Source organism: Kryptolebias marmoratus, linkage group LG6, assembly GCF_001649575.2.
Source record: "Kryptolebias marmoratus isolate JLee-2015 linkage group LG6, ASM164957v2, whole genome shotgun sequence".
NCBI lineage: Eukaryota > Metazoa > Chordata > Actinopteri > Cyprinodontiformes > Rivulidae > Kryptolebias > Kryptolebias marmoratus.
Genome location: NC_051435.1, coordinates 21,453,243 through 21,472,529, shown reverse-complemented (window position 1 = coordinate 21,472,529; position 19,287 = coordinate 21,453,243). Strand labels below are relative to the sequence as shown.

The following is a 19,287-nucleotide window of genomic DNA, read 5'->3' as shown; positions in this document are numbered from 1 at the left end:
AACTCATTTATACAATATTACAGTTATAGAACTTTTGTCACTAATTGGCTTCCTTTTTAAAGTTGCTGGTCTGGAATTTCTTTCATTATTCATTCATTTTTTTGTCCCTGCTTAATCCTGCTCAAGGTCACAAAGGGGAGAGTAGGGATTGTTGTGCCTGTCTTTAGCAGGTTATAGAAGTGGTACTCCCTGAACAGGTTGCCAGTTCCTTGCAGAGCGAACATGGAAGCATACAAGACAAACAACACAACACACACACACCTAAAGTTAGTTCAAAATCTCCTTTTAACCCCAGGAGAAAACCCACGCTTTCAAACTGATGACCTTCTTGAACTGCACCATCATGGCCTGATTTTTTTCTCATTGATTAATTAGATTATTCATGAAATTTTGACTAAATTGACAAACTTTTGATATACTGTATTTATGTATAACTTTTTATGAATGCCATTTATTGTACATAAGGATTAGTTCTCAATAATATATACCATTTTTGTATGACCTGAAGTGAATGAAGGTTTACTACAATCCATTCAAGGAGTATTTGGCAGCATTTGACGGAGCACAACAAATCTAGTTTTTTTGTTATTCAGGATGAGGATTGAGTTGGAACTTTGTAACTCATTACCTGAGCATGGATGACATTGTGTTCAGCCTGATTTGACAAGAAAAAGTTGCAAAAGCCAGTGTGAAAACAAACAAAAAAAAAATCTTGTAACTTTGTCAAAGTAACCTTGGAGAATTTGTCACTGTTGGCTTCTTGAGTTTGGAGCTAATTGTCATTTGACTGACTTGCAAGCTAGTGACACATACAGCTTGCTATCTATCAAGTTGTTTTAAATATTAATTATTATCAAAACAGATGAACATTTAAAACTGCTGGAGGTTAGTTATGTACTAGTTTAGTAACTCACTGGTTGCTAGTTTCTAAACTGCCAGTAAATAAATCTGAATTAGTGGCTAATTAGCTCAAATGAGTAAGCTTTGGTTTTATTGACGCATCTCCTTTTTCTGTTTTTACAAGAGTATGATTGATCATGAATGAGTTGACTTGGATTACACAGGTCCCATTTACAATGTACCAGATATTTCTTCCAACCAATGTGTTTTATCTCCATTTACATTTTTGCTTTTCTCACATTTTAACCAAAAACCATCAGCAGATGCTACTGATGGCTGCAGAGCTTGAAGCCATTCAGCTGATCTGAACTGCAGCTGCGAACACTGAGCTCCATGGCAAACCGTGCGGCCAAATTAAGCAGCCAGATCCTTTCGTTTCAACTCTGTAGAAATAAGAGGCTAATCCCAGGACAGGACCCACAACTCCACAAAACAGCAATATACTTGATTTCCTCCACATGGCTGTGAGAGGCTTTATTCCTTCATCCTCTGCTCAGTCCCCCTCGGGCTGAAGCAGCAGCTCGTCCTGGTCGCTGTATCCTCACCTGCAGCTTGGGTAGAGCTCTTCTGACGGTGAGGGGAGTTAAGCTGGATCCTTGAGAAAAATACCATTCCTGACTCCTCCATCCTCTACTGTGTTGCTGCAATAAACAGCTATACATTGATTCAGCATGTTCCCATTGGAATGGTCTTTTCTGTCTACAACACATCCCAAACTCTGTAATAATCAACTACAATTTTTTTCAAAATCAGCTATAATTACAGGACAGTTTTGTTTAATGAAGGCCTGTCCACTACGGGTGTCGGTGTGTTAGAAAAGTAGGTTTTAAAATTACTTATTTGTTTCAAACAAGTGAAAAGCTCAGTTGTGATTTATTTATAGTTTGACTTAAAAAAATTGCAGGTTTTCTGGCATCAAAACACGGTCTTATATGCTCTTTAAAAATATTGTAATTATTATGGATGGGCTCTAAATTAAGCATTTTTGAATAGACCTTTTCTGCTTACAGTTTTTGTGTTAATTACCAAGATGTTTTATTGAGGAAATAAAATAAAACACGGTCAAACTGACTTATTAAATAAGGCTAAAAGGTTGTAATTCATTTTGCATGCTCTCTCATTAAAGCTATAGATTTATTGTAACAATCAGCCTTAATATTGCTGTGCTACAACAACTTTTTCATCTTTAAAAACTGCCTCAGAACATTGGTTCTTAATGCCTTCAGAACAGCAGGATATCAGTCAGTGTCTCTAAAAAATGATAAATAAAACAACGTTTTTCTTCCAGCATCAATCTTCATGTGGTGCTCAGAGACTGTAATGATCTACAACAAATGTCATCTCATTTGTTATGCATAAGGAAATTCAGCACCCTTAAACAAACACAAACATAAACAAAATTCTGCACATTATTCATATTTAAAAGTTTAGAAAGGACGCATGTTGAGATTCTTTGCCGCTTTAGCAGCTGTACAGAATTTGAGTTTTGTTTCTGGGAAGATAATAAAGATTTAACACTGCAGTGTGTGGCTTAGTCGGTTTAATGATAAGGAATGGTGTTACCTTAAATTAAGTTTGTTCTTCCAAATGAATTTAAATCACAGAGTAAAGAGAGATGTACAAGCAGGATATGTTTCTCCTCAGAAACCCACCTGAAATTTATTGACTCTCAATGCATTTTATCTGCTTGGCGATAGAGGGTTTTGCCAACTGATCCTGCGCCAACGTGTGTGTTTCACTGACTCACATCCTGTGCAGCTTGACGAAAGCAAAGTCCAAGCAGACGAAGGGGTGTGCATCTTATAAACTAAAGACAAACTGAAAACCTGATAGACCAAAGCCAGAGATGGTTGGGAGTCTGTTTTTGGTCACACTGTCGCTGTTGGAGTTTTGCTCCTTAAGGTAGCAAGAGAGAGTGTGTGTGTGTGCAATTTGTATGTGTGTGCTTACTCATGCCCCTGTTAAATGGATTCTGGCTATTGGCAAGCAGGTCGCAGCTAATTGAGTGGCACCAGATGCCAGCTCTACTTGAACACACACACTCTTTCTCTGTGTGTGTGCGTGTGTGTGGATGTGTGGGCCTGCATCACCTTCCAAATTAATCTCATACACGCACTTTTACTTAAGAGAGACTGTAATTGGCTGTTGTAGGTCTAGTTTTGGTTTAAGACATTAACCCCCAAGAAACCTGCTGAAAGCTTCTTGTCCAGGCTGAGAGTCAGGACTTTCTGGAGCACACGGTAACAAAAAGATGATCTCATGCAACGTCACGCAGGACCACAAGAATAAACGTCCAGACAAAGGTACGGTGTTTAGATACACAATGGCACTAAGGTTCAGTTGTGTAAGCACAACTTAGACTCTGCCTTCCTTTCATTGTGCATTAAAATTTATGCACATCTTGACACTCTGCTGGAACTGAAAAATAATAAAGTCAGCAGCTGAAGTCTATGTAAAAATAAAAAAAGAACTAAAAACATTAAAGAAACTGAATAGGGGCTCTGTGAAAAAGTTGTAAATGAATAATATCTAACCTGTTGTAGATGGCTCCTTAAACAACCTCAGTTTGGAGGAGGTTTTTCTTTTCAGTGGTTCTTTGTCAATTCTTCTGGTCAAATTCTGGTCAAAGTTACTTTGTGTAACTGTTAGGTTTGTCCTGAATTACAATGATAATTGACCTTAGACCTTAAAATGACTGCAAGCTGTTTTGGCAACTCTTTTTTTCATATTTCTTACAGTTCCCTTTTAGGGTTTTTGGTTTTTGTGTGTTCAAAGAATACAAGGCATTTTTAAAAAGTGAACAACATATGCCAGCAGGCTCCTAGATTTGTACAGTAGTCGACAAGCACACTCATCTTTGCACACACACAAACCCATCCACACATCTGTGGTGGGTGGAGTCCTCCAAATATTACCATGAGAATGGAAAAAAAAAAAAAAGTGACAGCCATGGAGAAGTTAACATTTGATAAATTGTTCAATCTGACACAATTTCTCCAGGGGATATAGGCACACACTCAAACACACACGCAGAGGTGGGAGTATGTTATTAATTCTGACTAATCAAGCAAAGACCCCCTGATGTTTCCATAGAGCTTGAGGGTGGAGGACCAGAAGTAAAAAAATAAAAAAGGCAGAAGGAAAAAGGAGAGTTTTAAGCTTAAGGAGGAAATGTGTGTGTGAGAGAGGGGGGTTTAACAGGAGGGGCGTGAGGCTGGTGGTAGGGTTACCAGCTGGACTGGCTGCTACGCCCCCCAACAGTGACAGAGTAGCTGGCACGGCCATCTGTCCACCCCCACACTTGAGCAGAGATCAGTGAAGGTGTACAGTAGGTACCACATGGCCCGCTAAAGGGCCAAAGGAAAACACAGAGAACAAAGAGCAGAGATCATTTCTACACACTCGCCATGTTTACTGTGAGATTCTGTGGGAATTAACACGTCCAAGAGCTACAACATGTGTTTTCAGCTAGCATTCAGAAAACCTTACTGCGCTCTCTGAAACACCGCAAACAGAAACAAGTCTCTTTCCTTTGTCTTGTTAATCATTTTGTTTTTATCTTAGCAGTGTTCCAAGACCTGAGCACTCATCGGTGCCTTAACAAAACCTGAACATAATTATATTATTAGAACAGTTATTAATCTTTTGCTTGCCAAGTTTAATTGCAACTTGATATTGGCATTAGTATTATAAGCTTATCTACACTTATCTAATTAATGGGCCTTAATAAAGAGGGATGTGTGTTATTGGACAGTCAAATTTAGCGTTTTTTTTGGAAAAATATACTAAGAATTTATTTTAAAAAAAATTCAGATAGAAGGTTAGAGGCAAAAATGTCAGCAAAACTCAAAACTTTTCAGTCATCCCTTTCTTAGGTCTTTCAGAGTTTTTCTTTGAATTTTGACTTTGGCTTTTTTTTACTCATATTCAGTCCAGTACCTGACCATTTTCAGAAGTGTTATATTTAAACAAAACAGACAACTTAATGAAGAACCCATTTTAAATTGGATTTTCAGGCACTTTCTTACCATCAGTCTGTCACAAACACACAATTTATATTTAGTTCCTAAGCTGGTTCATTTTGACACATAAAACAGTATGTAAGCACCAACAAGGTGATATCCAAAGAGTTATTAGCTAAAAACCCGGTCTACAATAGAGGATCAGCTGAAAAATGATGCATCTCTGTCAGGTCTGGATGTTTTTCTTAGTTCTTAAAGTCATGATTTTCAAATACTGTTCATCTGCTGTAGATGTGGGTTGTTTTTAGACCTGACATTTCCTCCACTTGAAAGGAAAGTATGAAGGACTTTGGGGTGTTTTAAAACTTTTGCACAGCATTGCAATCCTGTGCATAAATTAACTCCAAATTTTCATTCCAAATTATCATTAGAAATGTCAACCAATAGGTTTATAGTTGTATTTTTTTTAAAGCTTAATCTTTAATATTTTAAAAGAGCACAGGGCTCCCTAGAGGCTGAGCTTTGGATTTGAATGTATTCAGTAATAAACATATTTAACACTTCTCAGGCCAAACCAAAGCCTCAATTTTCAACGACTGCTTGCAAACAACACAGAACAACAGAGACCCTTTTCTCCGAATCTGTTAGCATCTGTGTTCAGATGCTGCTTTCAGACTCCTTTTGCAATAAACAGTAAATGAGAGAAATAGGACTTTATGTCCAGTTTGATTTACAGAAGCAATTTTTAAACACGTGCTCACCTTTGCACACTTCCACTCTCTTCATTTTCTCTGGTACTCAACACCGTACCTGCTGAGTTCACATAACAATACTTCCCTCAATGTTCTGATGCAATTTTTTTGGTAGCAAATCCGTTCTGTCAGAGTTCTGCTTTAAGTCTTAGTTGAATTTGATTTCTTGTTCAAATTTCAGTGGGCTGGTGGTTTAAAGCAGCTCAGTGTGAAGTGTTACCCAGTGGTATTGTACTTACAGGATTCCCTGAAGCATCTAAAGGCTGAAATGGGGAGAACTGTTCACAGCAGAAGCAGCCTTTAAACTCAAAATTGTACTTTTATTTAGTATTTATCTGTGTGTCTATTTGTATCAGAATTAAACAACAGCCTGCCTAAGCACATGAACACTCACAAAAACACACAAAAAACCAGTCTGGACTAATTAATAATGAATTAGGCCTGTGGCAAATTCAATTTTTAATTTTCCTTTTTTTTTCACCCACACTCTTTTAGTCACATCATTTGTGCAGAATATTATTGTGAATGTTCAGCTTTAGTTCACTCACAACCCATAAAGTGCAAGTAATAAAAGCGAAGTACTCGTGACTTTGGGAGTCTTATTTTAAACCCATCACCTGGTTTTATGTCGTCAGGTGCAGTTGGTACTGAGTTAAATGGGCCAGCATGGAGAGAGCTGTGCCATCCTGTCTGCATTAGTCTCCATGTTCACACTGCATATCTAATTAGTCTCTCCAGCTGTATTTTACTCTGAGCTGAAGGTATGGCTGCAGAGCTGTGGAGGTCTGGCTTTGATTTATGGTCATGACTGAGTCGTGTTTAGGAAATCACCGAGGCTGAATTGGACTTTATTCCTCTTTAGATCTTCATTCTTCTAGTGTGACATGATGAAAGTGGACAGCTTAAATTTAGTAGTTTGAAACTGAAGTGACTGTCATTTTTTGCTGTTACGAGATTGCCACGGTAGATTTTAGCCTCCTCTTACCAGAAGCCCATTTTCAACCGCTTTGTGAAATGAAATGCCCTGAAATTTAAATCAAATCACAGAAGAATAAATAGTTAAATATTAAAACATAAAGTAGAGCTCTTTACATGTTGAGAAGTTGGGGGGAAATAAATCAAGATACACCTAAAGACAAATGACTCAAATATTTTTAAAAGCTTGCAACAGAATTTTTAATTGAATTATTTGTTGACTGACTAATTAATACATATCATTCAGGTAATTCATTTGTCTGTTTATACAAAATCCTGTTTCAATGATAGTAAATCACAGAGTTTTAGTAGCTGCATACAAAATTAAAATATTAAGTAAATATCCCTAAAACTGTATGTGCAAAGAGGTAGGCCTCTAAAGAGGTATGACATACTCTAACATTTATCTAAAGCACTAAATAAATGGGCTTAATTGTATTTTACAGCTGTTTCATTGTTTAAAGGGAAAGAGCTGTAAGAGACAAGTAGGCACACTTTACCTTTTCAAATGAAGTCAGAGCAGATGAAGTCTACATTCGTGCTTACCAAAAATAAACCCCTGTGCTTGTAATATATATAACCAGTACACAAAATCTTGAAGTCTTTTTAGAAGGACCAACAGTGTGGAACGTGTCATATACATAGAGTTGCAGTGTTTTGGCAGCTGGAAGTGTCAACTATTTTCAGCATATTGCCATTGAGAAGTTTAAGAAGCATTGGATTTTGGAGATTTAAAGCTAAAAATTATATGGAATTAGTGGGAATGTTGTCAAGCAGTGCAATAAACACTTTGAGGAGCTCTTCAAGCTTTCTACTAATCTGTGAAATCAGGGAAAGATGAGTCCACTGCCCTGGCAGTGGTAGTTAGAAGACTTTCCTGCAGCAGGGCAACAGTAACTCCTTGAGATGGTGTTGTGGTTGACATGTTTATTCAATGTCACATGGAAGGCCAGGACAATGCTTTTGGAATGGCAGACTGGAGTGATGATGACAAATTTTTGAAAAGAGGGAGTAAAGAAAAGAGTGTGCGCCAGCTATCAAGGGTCCTAGGAGAAGTTCACCCTGGGGCATTCGAAAAGAGGCTCCAATTGATTGTCAAACCTTAAACCGAGGAGGACCAGTGTGGCTTTCTCCTGGGTCATGAAACAGTAGATCAGAGTTGCTGAAGGGTGTCATGGAGAGATCATTGTACTGTCCACACGTGTTCAATATACCTAGAGAAGATATAAGACTGTCCCTCAAAGGTTTCTGTGGAGGATGAGAGCAAGGGTGCTGTAGGAGTATGCGGTACACTCTTGCAGACTATCTAGTCCCTGTACACCCAAAGCTAGTGTTCTGTTTTCTTTCCCAGAAGAAAGTTGAGCTTGTTTCTGGTGCAGGTTGAACATTGCCATGGCTGCCATTTGTCTCTAATCCTGATTGTGGCGCTCATGGTTAGGCTCTCAAGATGCAGTCGTGAAAAGGAGGGTGTCTGGTTTGGTAATCTCAGGGTCTCGTTTTTGTGTTTGGCAGAAGGTTTCGTGTCACCAAACCTTGATCTTCAGCATGCAATGAAGTGATTTGCTGTTGAGTGTGAAGCTGCCAGGGTGGGTGACAGCTCCTCCAAACCCAAGGCCATGATTCTTAATTGTAAAAGATATATTGCTTTCTCTGGGTTGGGGATGAGGGGCTGAAGGAATTTAATTTAATGTTGGTATCTCGTTCATGAGTGATGGGAGGGTGGCGTGAGAGATAAACTGTTGGATTGGGGCTTAGTCTGCAGAAATGAAGACTTTAATTTGGTCTGTTTTAGCAAAGAAGGAGCTGTGCCAACAGGAAAACTCTGTTTACTGGTCCATCCACATTTCAACCCTCACCTTAGAACATAAAATATGGATCATGACCAAAAGAATGAAATTCTGAATACAGGCTGATAAAATTAGCTTTCACTGGAAGATTGCCAGGCTCACGTTTAGAGATTGGGATAGAATCTTGGTCATTTGGAAGAAGCTTGGAGTAGAGCCACTGTTCCTCTGCATTGAATTGAGGCAACTAAGGTGATTTGTGCATATGATGCCTACTGGTTTCCTCTCCTTGGAGGTGTTTTGTGGAAATCATTCTGGTAGGAGATCCCTGAGCATACACAGAACCCGCTGTAGGGATGATATAGTCTCTATGGCCTCAGGATTCCACAGGATGAGCTGGGGAATGTCGCTGGGGAGAGGGATGTCTGAGCTTCTCTTCCTGACCTGCTGACTTTGCAACCGGATGGATGGATGGATGGATGGATGGATGGATGGATGGATGGATGGATGGATGGATGGATGGATGGATGGATGGATGGATGGATGGATGGATGGATGGATGGATGGATGGATGGATGGATGGATGGATGGATGGATGGATGGATGGATGGATGGATGGCATTTTTATATGACTTCTTTTTAGATCCTGCTTCTTCTGTAGTGTTTTTTGAATTTGTTCTAAATATATAATGCATAATCTGGATGCTAAATAAGAACTTTACACGTGGTTTCTCTGCTTCTCTGCAGGTGTTTCTCTCGATCGGACCACCTGGCATTGCACATGAAGAGGCACATTTGAGGGGAGAAAAGAAGAGTGGGAAGGGTGGAGTAAAGAGGAGGAGTCAAAGGACAGAGGGACGGGTAGTCATGCTACAAACTGTTCATCTCTTTCAGAAAAATGGCTGCACAAAAGCAACCATTGCAGAGGGGAGAAGGAAGGAAATGAGGAGTAGCTAGATTGTTGTTTTTCTTTAAAATTACACATTCACATTTGCAACAGTAAACACTTCACACATCTATCTTTTAACCCATCATCCCGGTGAACCCTGGCTGTTCTCATGCAGCTTTTGGGCTTTGGACACTGCCAATCCACACTTAAATAGTTTGATGAAACATTGTACCGCCGTTTTTTCTTTCTCTGTATTCAGTCTGCTTACATTATTGAGTCATGTTGGTGAGGAGATAGTCATGTGGGAAAAGCGTTAATATCCATTTAGTCAACTCTTAGTGCTTTACAGTGCTTTTGAATACTCAACTCTTTTTGTTTCTACGTTGTTGCCGTTTTTCATACATGGAACATAAGAAACCACCATCTGCCGCACTCAGCTTCTGTAATCTATGTGAAGAAAACAACAATGCAGCATCTGCAGGAGGGAGACCCTATGGATCGACTCCTAGCATGGCTGACAATCGAACCCAGGGCTGGACGCCGGGTGTTTCAGGGCGCCTGTGGGACCTTGGTCAGTGGATGCTGCTGCAGCTCTCAGGCTCTCCTCTAGAGGGCATTTGCATCTCCCACCTTCACAGAGACGCCTGCCGCCCCAGCAGGCCAACGGACAGAAAATGCGCAGCGACACTTTCTTCCTTTTTTTTTTTCTACTTAAAGAACAATAATTCTTCTTATTGTTGTTATCAAAAAGAATGACACTTTGTGCTTTTCTCTCTTAGAGAAAATGTCTTAAAACTCACTGAAATGTGTTTGAGGAAAAGAGACAAAAAAACTGAAAATCTAAGTTGACTTTTACCAGAATGTGTGGGAAGAGAAGCGGAGCGTTGTTGGTCTTTTTATCCCCATGTGCACTGACTCTGCATCTGCAGTTTAGCAGCAACCAATAGATGGGAACAAAAACAGAATCAAGTCCTAGAAAAAAATAAAGATTTGTGTTCTATTTGGACTCACATAAAAGCATATTTCTGTGCTTCTCTTTCTGCTCCTGCAACCAAATGCAGCTACATAACTAAACCCTGGGATGACCTCCTGACACTCCACCGGTCAAGAGGACTGATTTATAAACTGGCAAACTTTTTCTTCTCTTTTTTTTATAGGTCTTTTATTCTGAAAATCATCTGTGTGTGTTTTCACAAACTCTAAGATCCCATCTTCCTGGCAGCACTGCAGGGTGAGATCTGAGTTGGAAGAGCTGCTTTTTGGTTCTTCACGTGGGACTAAAGATGCCAACCGACATCTGTGTGTTGGTTCTGAACAGATACAGTCACAAAGACCTGTGGGTTTTGCTTGTTTTTGTATCCATTAATTGCACTTACCTGTTTTTTTACGTTATCTGTGCTTTTTTTCTACAGTGGTAAATAAGGAAAAAAAAAAAGAACCACGCAAAAAAAAATTATAAAAGACTCAAAAATACAATAAAAAACAGTTCTTTCTCACTTTACACTTTGCATACAAAACAAGCACACACTTTCGTTAACACACACAAACACATACACCAACACACACACAGTTCTTATGCTTACAGGCTTTTTCAAGATAAGACTCATAAGAAATAAAAAAATAATTACTAAACTAATGAGCAGAGTTGGAAAACAAAACACTGCATGGCAGCTTTCCTGCAAACACTCCAGCTCCTGAGCACGCACACACACACACACACACACACATACATGCACAGCCTTTGTGGAATTATATGTTCTGCTCCCAAATCTTCTTTCACAGTAGGAATTTAGCAACTGTTGTTTAGTAGAAGAGTATCTTAGCTCTCGGCTGGAGGTAACAAACGATTCCAAATCCTTTGAAGTGAGAAATCAGCTTGTTCTTGGTTCCAACAATCACCCACATAACTCACGCTAATGTTTGCACCTCATATTTAATCCTTTTTTTTTTAAACTTCAGAACTCATTGCTGATTACAACAGAATGTATTAGTCAGTGTTTCTATCAGAAATCAGCTAAGATGAAGCAGTTGAAAATTTTAAACGATAAAAAAAAATTACAGTACAATGAGTTTGCAGCGGGAAGCATATGCACAGCTGCTTCATTTTAATTGGTAAATCAGATTTTTAGTCACAGTAACATAAAAAAAGGACAAAATGGGCTTGAATATTGATGTTAACTCTAAATAATGTTGTTTACTTGACTGTAATTAGTATTATAAGTTGTTTTCTTGTTACTTCATGCTACCACAACGACCTGCTACTGAAAACTCCAGTTTTGGTTCAACAAATAACATTGAAATGATAGCTCTTTTTTTTAAGTGGGGTTCTATGGAGAGATTATAAACAAAATATCTTATCTGTTTTAGATAGCTCTTTGAGCAACCTCCATTTGGAGAAATATTAATTCTGACCTGATTGACGAGCTACCAGCTAGTCCAAATGAAGCCAAGTACAAAAACGGCTCCAATCTTTAAAGTTTTAGAGTGGTTTGAGCAAATGCTTGTTTTTATAAATCTTTACATTGCTTTCAATGACATTACATGGTTAGTCCAACAGAAAAAATCATTCCAGACAGCTAGCTGCTGCTGCCACTATTTCGCTTGCAAATAATTGGAGAATTCTGTGAAAAAACCCATGTAATATGATAGTGACATGGTGTAGAGGTTTGTAAAATATTAAAATCATATAGCACTTGGAGTTGTTCTAGGATCCACTTTGACCTTGATCTGCTCAAATTAACTGCTACCTCGTTAGTCTGAAGTAACCTTTATTTCTCCAAACTGAGGCTGTTCAGAGCTATTTGCAACAAATTAAAAATGTGGAAATTTATAACATTCCATAGAGCCTCTTTTTAAAAGATCTGCACTATCACTATGCTCTCAAAACCTAAATGTATCAGTGAAATTATACTCCACTAGTACTGCAACTGGGCAGTTTTAATCTTTGGGTCACAAAGTGAAAAATTTCCATCCAAAATGCATATGCCCCTTTGCAGGCAAACTTTAAAAATATAGGCATAGAAAGTATTTATTTACCTAGTTTCATCAGAAATAAAATTCATTTCTGTGAAACATTGCTTACAAGAAAAAAAACTTTTAATGAGTTTCATCTCATTTTAAAAGAGTTTTAAATTTGTATGTAGAGCCTCTGAGCGGTTGAGGTTATATTTTAGGATATTTTGAAGATTTAAGCCCCACACACCCCTGTGATGTTCCAGCTTTTCTAATTATGCCATTTTTGCACAATATTTTCAACAGAATTGTTGCAATAACGGAATTCATTTATGGAAGTGAAGCAAAAAATTTTTCCTATCATTTTTAAGCTTGCTAAAAATGATGAAACTAGCAGCTCGCTCAAACAGTGTGGACAACTGCAAAATATGCAACAATGAGGCCACTTGTCACCGAATATCTAACACTTTTCTTTGTCATGAAGATAAATAGTAATGTTTGTTGAATCACCTGCTGGGTTTTTAAATCATTACTTCATGCATTTATAAAAACAAGTACTTTTTTTTTTCCTGTGACCTGAATGTCATTAATACTGATGAAAGTGGAAAAAAAAAAGATAGAAAGATAGATGAGAGAAAACTCAAACATACATTCTCAGTGCCGGCTTCCTTTGCTCAATGGTTGCAGGAAAAGAAAAAAGAAAACCTATTTGCAATCAGGGCATTAAACGCCAACGCTCTCACGCCTGCTCCATCCGCCCACCAACACCTACATGCCCCGTAGCACACGCAAACAGTCCAACGCTCGCTGCTACTCGCTGATGCAGTTGGGTGAGGTGCAGGTTCCTGAAGCTGGTGGTGGATTTCTCATCTCAGCATGCCAAGTCATTGTGCCAGTTGGCCTTGCCAGCATTCATTAGGTGAAACAGTGAAAATGTTCCCCTCAATGGGGGGTATATGGTGCAGCTTTTGAACAATCGATACCAAAAACCTCCAGCGTGGAACTGCCCTTTAGCCACGGGCAGAGTCTCCTCTGTCAGAGGAGATCAGCGGGACACCGCCTACATATGAGTCTTGTGTTTCTAACGGCAGCTGTCTCTACTAACTCTGTCCTTTTGCTGAATACAGAGTAAAAAGTAAGTACACCCCCATTCAAGACTGAGGTTCTATAACACAACAACGTGGTCTTTACTAGATCTAAATCAGGCAAATGCACTAAATTAGTGATTGGACAAACTGTGTGCACTATTACTGCTTCCACTGAAATTTAAAGGTTAATTAGCATCCATGTGCAGTGCTTGGTTAACTATTCATTCTGTGTGATCACCTCTATAAGATACTGAACTTTAGATTTTGACAAAAGAAAACTTGGATTTGAAAGAGGGTGTAAATATTTTTCCTGTACTTTCTGAAAAAGCAGCTCATGTTTTTTTTTTATTTAACCAACACAAACTCAAGTGTTGTTGGGTATTTTTTATCACTCTGGATGATGCAATGTCATTCCTGCAAAGAGATGTAGAAGCAAGGCCTCGTACACAAGGCGTACAATCATAGACAAATGCAGATTGTTGCACTTCTGTGAGGCTTTTAATGGCATAAATGTGTGTTGTGTCCGGAAATGTCTATCTCCATTAAGCATACTGTGAGAACAGCAGCCATTGAGTGGTAATTCAGTACTGATTTTTAACTTCAAAATAAGGGCGCAACTATGTGGGGGAGAAGTAAAATAAACCCATTGGTGTTGGATTTCTTTTTTCTTTTCTTGAAATAATGATGTTTTTATTTGGTTTTTGTTCTGACCCTTCATTTATCCATGCATTCATACAGGTCACATAGCTGACTGACTTAAAAAAGAGAAATTCGCTTGCATTATGTTCAGTTTTCTCAGAGGAATTGACATTAATCACAATATTTGTTTAAATATTTATACAATTATATGGAAACCAAGAAAAGTTTGCTTTCAGTTTCAAGAGCTAGTCTCATTTCAGTAAATTACTATGATGGCTTATTTAGGGCAACTTGATGAAGAAGACTGTTTATGTGAATAAATTGAAAAGATTAAAGCTGAAATGTTGAAAATTAAGTCAAAATAGTAACTCACCCTTAAGTCAGAAGAAGTGAACCCCATTGTGCTTCCAAACTCAACTTTATCCGTTCCGTGTTTTCTTATTATTATTGTAGCCGAGGGTTACAGTGGACATGTTTTAAAGAAACTACAAAATAACAACACAAAGCATTTTCTTGAACCAGTCCAAGGTGCAGTTTATTACTGCCACACTGCCACGGCAGCAGAATTCATCGAACTTCCTTTGGTCTTTCACAATAAGAGTCTCAAAGAATATGACATATACACTTTAGTGTTGACTTCAAACTATTCAAAGGTATTTCTCTCCAGTAAAACTCCTACTTTGATAGCTACAATTTTTGAGAATGTATTTACAAGTTCTGTACAGTTGTGTATATGTCATAGTTTTTTGTTTTGTTTTTTTGTTGTTGCTATTATTAAAACCAATCCTGAAGTATAAAGTTACTACAAAATTTATAATAATTGTAAGTCTTTGTGCTAATGATGGTTTGTTTTTTGATTTCTCTTAAAATGACAACTTAATTTCAACTTTTTTCTCAACATTTCCACTTTAATCTTTAAATTAGCAAAACAAAAAAAACATTCTTCCTCCTCGATTTTTTTTTTTTTCTGAGTGACCCTAATGTGACATCATAAATTGAGCCCTAGCCAAAAGTAAGCAACTAAAACTCAGTCATTCTCTCCGTAAATGAAAATCTCTCCCATGACGTCTGACAGATATCAGAGTCACTTCAGATACAGTTTCACATTTGGTTCGCTTGCTGTCTCCCAGCCTGTCAAAGCAGGTTTTCTGTCACAGCGTTGCTGCAGGTCCCCCGTCGTCTCTCGGGCTCCTCCGGGCCGCCTAGCTGCCATCCCTCGGCTCCGATTAGCATTAAAACTCCCGGGTCCTCCTCGCTAGCTGTAGTTGAGCTAATGAGATAGCTCTGGGTCAAGGGGAAATGGAGTGGTCTGAGGTAGGAAAAAAAGGGAAGAAAAAACCACAGGGACCTTGAGCCACACTGATTGCAGCTGTTCATACCCAGTGGAAAGATCTAGTATAAATAGAAAGCCTTGTTAGCACATAGAAACACCAGGAGACAATAAAAAAGGCTAAATTATCTTTAAACGGATTGGAAAATTGTTCATGCACATGAATATAAAATTCTTAAACCTTATAGTGCATTTTATCTCATGGACTACAGATAAATTACCAATATTCTCTTCCGTCCCTCCATCCCCACCCCACCCCTCCCTTTCTGTCCACAGCAGTTGTCAGCTGCAGGAATGCTGAACGCACACTTTTACCATTTTGCCCAAAGATTTGCATATTTCTAAGTTAACTGCTGTGAATGTTGTAGATGTAGTAGGAAGATCTGAGTGGCAAAGATGCAGGAGAGAAGTGATGGGTGGAAGATGGAAGATAAAAGGAAAGGGTTTTATTGTTTTGTTTTTTTTTTTACATGTCCATCCCAGTAAATCCTTAATTATGGACATGCTCTGACTCTTCATGCCTCAGAAACATTCTCCTCAGTCTCAGCCGGAGCTGAACTCATTGCTCACAAATGTAAAATAATGTTTTCATTGTCGTATAGAGTGCCCAGCAAAGTGGTGGGAGCCGCTAAAGGAGGAGGGAAAGTAGCTTTAGTTTAAGTTAGCCTGTTAGCATACTGCGAACCGCATTGTCTTGTTTCAAAGTTAAATGTGGGGCTGAAGTCAGAAATCTTAAACTCATGTTAGATTATCAACAGTAGTCGAACTTCAATAATGTCGTGGATTAAGGGTTGAGAGGAAGATCATTTTCTGAAAGGGTTTGCACTCTGGAGGGTCAGTCTGAATGTGGGATTGTGTCATAAAAACTCTGTCTCAGGTGCAAAAACACAAATCATACAGTAATCCACATGAATTTGGTCACAGATGAATTCCGAAGTTCTAAGGACCCTAAATTTAGTCCAGCTTTGTTACCTTTACATATGCTTGGCTTTATTGATCCAACATTCTAAAAATACAAGCATCATATATAAAGTTTAAAAGATTCTTGAAGGAATTCTATAATATTACTGTGGCACAAACGTAGTGAACCAAAATGGCAATTGACCATTGTTTGTTCGTTAGAAGCCTGCAATCTGCATTTAAGCTGTACTTGCAAATTGCGTCCATAAAACAGGCTCTAAAATCAGCAAACAAGAGCCAAAGCAGACCATCTGGTTTAGAAGCTAGCAATCACTTACATTCAGACTCACGCCTTCAAACCCATAGAGAAAACGGCCTTTAGTCATCCTTCTGTGGCCCCGATGTGTTGTTTCCTCTGAGGGACCAAGTTTTGTTTCCACAGCATTCCACCATATTGTACTGAAGAAAGATTGTCACCTCTGGCAGCTTTTGTAAATAGCGTGGGATCTTACTTGCTGACCACTCTGTGTGAAATTAACCATATGTGGTGACAGCACTGTCTCAGACATTTCTATAGATCTGCTTTAGTTCTTGCAACCATTGCACTACGTGATCATTATTAGCTATTGCACTCTTCCTGTGCGCGCACTGCTAGCATAGTCTGTTTGAGCACTCTGTCAAATTATCCACTTAACATTTGTTACACCACCAGGATGCCCTTTGCTACCAAGAATCTGACTGAAGCATCTATTTACCCCCCTGGTGAAATATTCTTTTCACCACCATCGCCCTGAGAAAAAAGAAAACTTTCAATGCTTCTTGGTATCACTGGCATCCTGGAGTGACTCTGTAACTACTGTGTTCGTTCATGCTCTATGTGTCATTATATAGGAAGATTCACACATTTAACCCTTCACTTTTTGTCTGTACGTTTCAACTTTACCCACACTAAACCCTCTCCACCCAAACCACAACCATCAGAGCCCTCTGTGGCCCATTATATGTTTATTTATCCAGCTGTTTCCAAGAGTTTTCTCAGGAGCTACGCAGCTTGGGAGCTCCAAGCAGTTTTTTTGGACTGCAGTAACTTTTCAAAGTGTCAGCTAAATTTCCACAATCGATACAGTTGGTCTAACTTTTTGTGTCTTTATGCCTGAAGGTGCTCTTTCTCTGATTTGTGCTTCTTTTTTTATTATTCTGGCTTTTTCTGCCTAACAGTATGTGAAAATTGGATTGGTATCGAAGTGTCTGCCTTTGCTGAAACATTTTGTGAAACACTAAACCAGTGTTGGAGATTATTTTCGATCAAAAACATTAGAAAATGGAATTGTGCTAGTTAATATTAAGTTCAAGCTGCACCACATTAGAAACCATGCATTCAGAAATTTAGATTTTATGGATCATAGGCTTGCTTTTTTTATACAAATGAAATAATGTAATGGTCATCACACTCTGTATTGGAAACTACTTTCAGTCTCTTCATGCAATGCATTTTATTTTTTGAATATCCTTCATTAGAACGTCTTCAGCTTATTGATAAATGGGTAGTTCAGCTCTTTGGAAGTGGGGTTTTGTAGAAAGGTTATACACAATATATTACCTGCTGTAGATATCTCTTTAAACAGTCGCAGTTTGAAGAAATAACATTTAACTCTGACCAGATTGATGAGCTAACAGCTAGTCCAAGTGGGGCCAAGACCAAATCCAAATTTGATAGCAATTTAGGCAAAAACTATTTTGTAAACCTTTATACCACTTTTGTTATTGTGGCATTAAATGCAAAACATGACATTTTTTGATATTCCAGCAGGAAGTGCTCCAGGCTGCATCAGAAGTGGTACTAGGTTTACAAAATAGCATTTGCATGAACTGTTATGCAATTTTTGAGATTGTAGTTGTTTAAAGACAGCAACAGTTCACTTAAGTCTTGGCTGCACTCAGTTAGTTTGTCGATAATGTCAGAGCTAAGCCTTAAAAAGATCTCATCATGAAAAAAATCTGGATTCTTTTAGTTTATTTATAAGCAGCTTCCTTATTTTATTTATTTTATCATTATTATTCGCTTACTTATAATCCTGTCTCGTGTACATTTTCAATATTAAACAAAAACAGCAGTTTTTTTTAAATTGTTATAAAATAAATGTACAAACTGAGTAATGTGCAACTTTGATGTCTACTAACATGTTGGTTAAAACGACACTCAGACAACATTCAAAAATTTCTTTCAGCACGAGAACCAAACAAAAGCTGTAGACCTTTTTGGTTCAATCTGATCAACAAAAGAAGAAAACCTTCACAATGAAAAAATTTACAATGACACTAACTAAAATTAATTTGGTGCCAATCCTTTAGTCATGTATGTATAAGAAGAACCAACACTTTCATTCGAACTAGAGGAATTTTACTATCTTTTAATGATCCAGTGTGTGTGTGTACACTGATCACATCTATCAATGTGTGTTCTTGGTTTGATAGACATTTCAAAAAGTGAAAAAAGACAAAAAAAATCAAGCTAATGTGTGTTTATCATCATACCACCCTTCTCAGACATTCAACAGGGGCTCTATAACTCTGATACGGTTCATATCAACGCCACATTCATAAACCATGACCCCACATCCCAAACTTTCTGTCATTGTCATTTCTTTGATTTTTCAGTTCTCTTGTTTCACTTTGGATTTTTTGCTGTACAAAGTGTTTAAAATATTATTTGTATTATATGATGTTAGTATGGTAATGTTCTTTATTAAGGAAGAAGAAAAATTTATTTTTGTTACTGGTCTGTTTCATAATTCTTTTCTAAATTGGTATTGTAAGATATCTATGCAAGACCTGTTAAGTGGAGCATTTTTATTTAAGAATGTAATATGTGTAATAAATGGTAGAATCTGGTTATGCGTTGGTGTGTTATTGTAATAATTACATTCAAGTCAACCTTGCAGAACTGCTCTCTAGTCTTTAACACAATTCAGAACTGCAAACTGGGTGTGTTTTACTGAAATTCATTACTATTGATGTCAAAGGCATTCAACTTGACTGCTTTGGGTTATTCAGATTTCTCAACGTTTGGTCGTAGTCTCCCTAAGGTTTCATCAAATTAACACAAATTCTGAAAA

The 19,287-nt window shown here is 38.0% G+C and overlaps 1 protein-coding gene across 1 annotated transcript in view; it reads left to right on the top strand.

The window, feature by feature from the left end:
• The window catches only part of klf7b (Kruppel-like factor 7b), a 79,945-nt gene extending 60,883 nt beyond the window's left edge, over positions 1 to 19,062 (top strand). The window contains exon 4 of the mRNA XM_017421154.3: positions 9,121 to 19,062. Coding sequence (XP_017276643.1) covers positions 9,121 to 9,172 — 52 coding nt within the window. The 3' untranslated portion in view covers positions 9,173 to 19,062. The remainder of the gene's footprint in view (positions 1 to 9,120) is intronic.
• The last annotated feature ends 225 nt before the right edge of the window (positions 19,063 to 19,287 follow it).